Genomic DNA, 2,211 nt, shown 5'->3' with positions numbered 1-2,211 from the left:
GAACATGCGGTGGAGCCCACGTCAAGATGCCTTCACCTCTGCACTAAAGTTTGTACGCCTGAAGCGCAACATAATAGCGACAAGAGTCGCACCAACAAAAAGGGAAATTTTACAAGTTTTGATGTCAGTTTTTGACCCCATGGGTTTTGTAGCCTGTATAATGATGTATCACAAAATACTGCTCCAACAAGTTTGGCGATCGAAGATTGATTGGGATGAGGAAATACCACCCAATTTGCAGGATATGTGGCAATCATGGCTGTCCTTCTTACCCTTGATAGAGAACGTGCAAATTCCGAGATGCTATTTTAAAAATTGAAATGCACACGACTGCCGAGTTCAAATTCACGTATTCGTGGAGCCAAATCCAAGGTAGCTCCGTTGCAGCCGCTCTCGATACCCCGCTTGGAGCTACAGGCAGCAGTAACTGGAGAGCGACTGATGAAAAACATAATAGCACATCATGAAATCGACTTTGAGGAATGTTACTTATGGACCGACTCGAAAACCTCTACTAGCGTGGCTCGATGGAGACCCACGACGATATCAACAATATGTAATGTTTAGGATAGCCGAGATATGTGAGCTCACTGAGGCCAGAAACTGGAGATGGGTACCAAGCAAACTAAATGTTGCAGAAACGACAACATAGGCCTGAAACATACACACAATGGTTCGAAGGACCCAAATTTTTAAAACTACCGCCGGCAGATTGGCCGACGGAAACTACCAATGAAAGGACAGTCACTGAGGAACGGCATCCTCGTTTCCTTCACATGCGAAGGGAACCAGCAAGAATCAATCAGAGGAAATTGACCAACAAAACACGTAAATCAAATGAGAATACAAAACAACTGGCATCCCAAATTAATGAAGCCAGAATGTTTCTATACAGGAACATACAACAAGAATGTTACAACGAAGAGTACACAGCCATCGAAAACGGCCACCACGTTTGCCGTAGCAGTCCACTATGGAGGTTACAACTCTTCCTAAATGAACATGGAGTATTGTGTGTACGCGATCGAGCCAGTCGCTTTGCTGGCATCCCTGAAGGACGAATCACTCTACCCACCCAACACTGGGTTACAAAGCTGATAGTCCGGCACTACCATGAAAAATACTATCACATGAATCATGTAAATGAGGTGAGGCAAAAATATTTGATTCCAAAACTAAGACCTCTCCTTAAAGGGATTCGTCGAAATAGCCAACAATGTAAGCTGAGTAGTGCTCGACCCATTGCACCCTTAATGGCGCCCCTACCGAGGGCTAGACTGGGTGCATTTAAGCCAGCGTTTACGTACGTAGCAGTTGATTATTTTGGGCCGCTAACAGTTATCGATGGAAGAAAGTCATTGAAAAGATGGGGCATGCTGATAACCTGCCTCATGCGAGCAATTAGCATTGAGATCGTGCACAGTCTAACCACAAATTCATGCCTAATGGGCTTAAGACGCCATATATCGGTCCGAGGCACACCAAAGGAAATATATAGCGATAACGGGACTAATTTTCGAGGGACCGATGCCTTTCTTAGAGACAAACTTCAACTGGATGATGCGAAGATGCATCGAGAATTGTCGCATCAGGAAATATCGTGGTACTTCAACCCACCGTCAGCTCGTTACATGGGAGGAGCCTGGGAGCGCTTGGTGCGTTCCGTCAAAACCGTGTTATACCCTATAACACGAAATCAGAAATTCTCAGATGAAAGTCTTCTTACCGCCATGGCAGAGATGGAAATGACGGTCAACTGCAGGCCCCTGACATACGTGTCCCTGGACGACGAAGATCAAGAAGCTCTTACGCCAAACCATCTGTTGCTTGGCTCATCAAATGGAGAAAAACCGATTTGCGATCCGGAACAAATCGACTATAAATGGTCGTTCCGCCAGAGTGAGATGTTCGCCAACCTATTTTGGAAGCGCTGGGTCAAAGAGATGTTACCAAACATAACACGAAGGTCCAAGTGGCATAAAAAGTAATGCCAATTGGTGTAGCTGACATCGTACTTATAGTGGACGAAAATCAGCGTCGTAATACCTGGTGTTTATGGAGGGGCGGAAGGACCCGAATAAGCCTTAAGTGGTTGGCGGGTGCCAATGTCTTCAGGGTCTGGTACGTGAGTAGAATGATTAAAACGCGCGAAAAAACTTCGTTTTAATTCTATTTTTGATTTATTTCTTGGTATATCCCGACACACACGAG

At 45.2% G+C, this 2,211-nt stretch overlaps 1 protein-coding gene across 1 annotated transcript; it reads left to right on the top strand.

Moving 5' to 3' along the window:
• Nucleotides 1-881: 881 nt before the first annotated feature.
• On the top strand, nucleotides 882-1,988 carry LOC124462025. Its single transcript, XM_047013423.1, has one exon. The coding sequence runs from the start codon at nucleotides 882-884 to the stop codon at nucleotides 1,986-1,988; it is 1,107 nt and encodes a 368-aa protein (XP_046869379.1).
• The last annotated feature ends 223 nt before the right edge of the window (nucleotides 1,989-2,211 follow it).

Source organism: Drosophila willistoni, unplaced genomic scaffold (genome assembly GCF_018902025.1).
Source record: "Drosophila willistoni isolate 14030-0811.24 unplaced genomic scaffold, UCI_dwil_1.1 Seg838, whole genome shotgun sequence".
NCBI classification, from domain to species: domain Eukaryota; kingdom Metazoa; phylum Arthropoda; class Insecta; order Diptera; family Drosophilidae; genus Drosophila; species Drosophila willistoni.
Note: the sequence above shows the minus strand (reverse complement) of the source record. Positions and strands in the feature narration are given on the sequence as shown.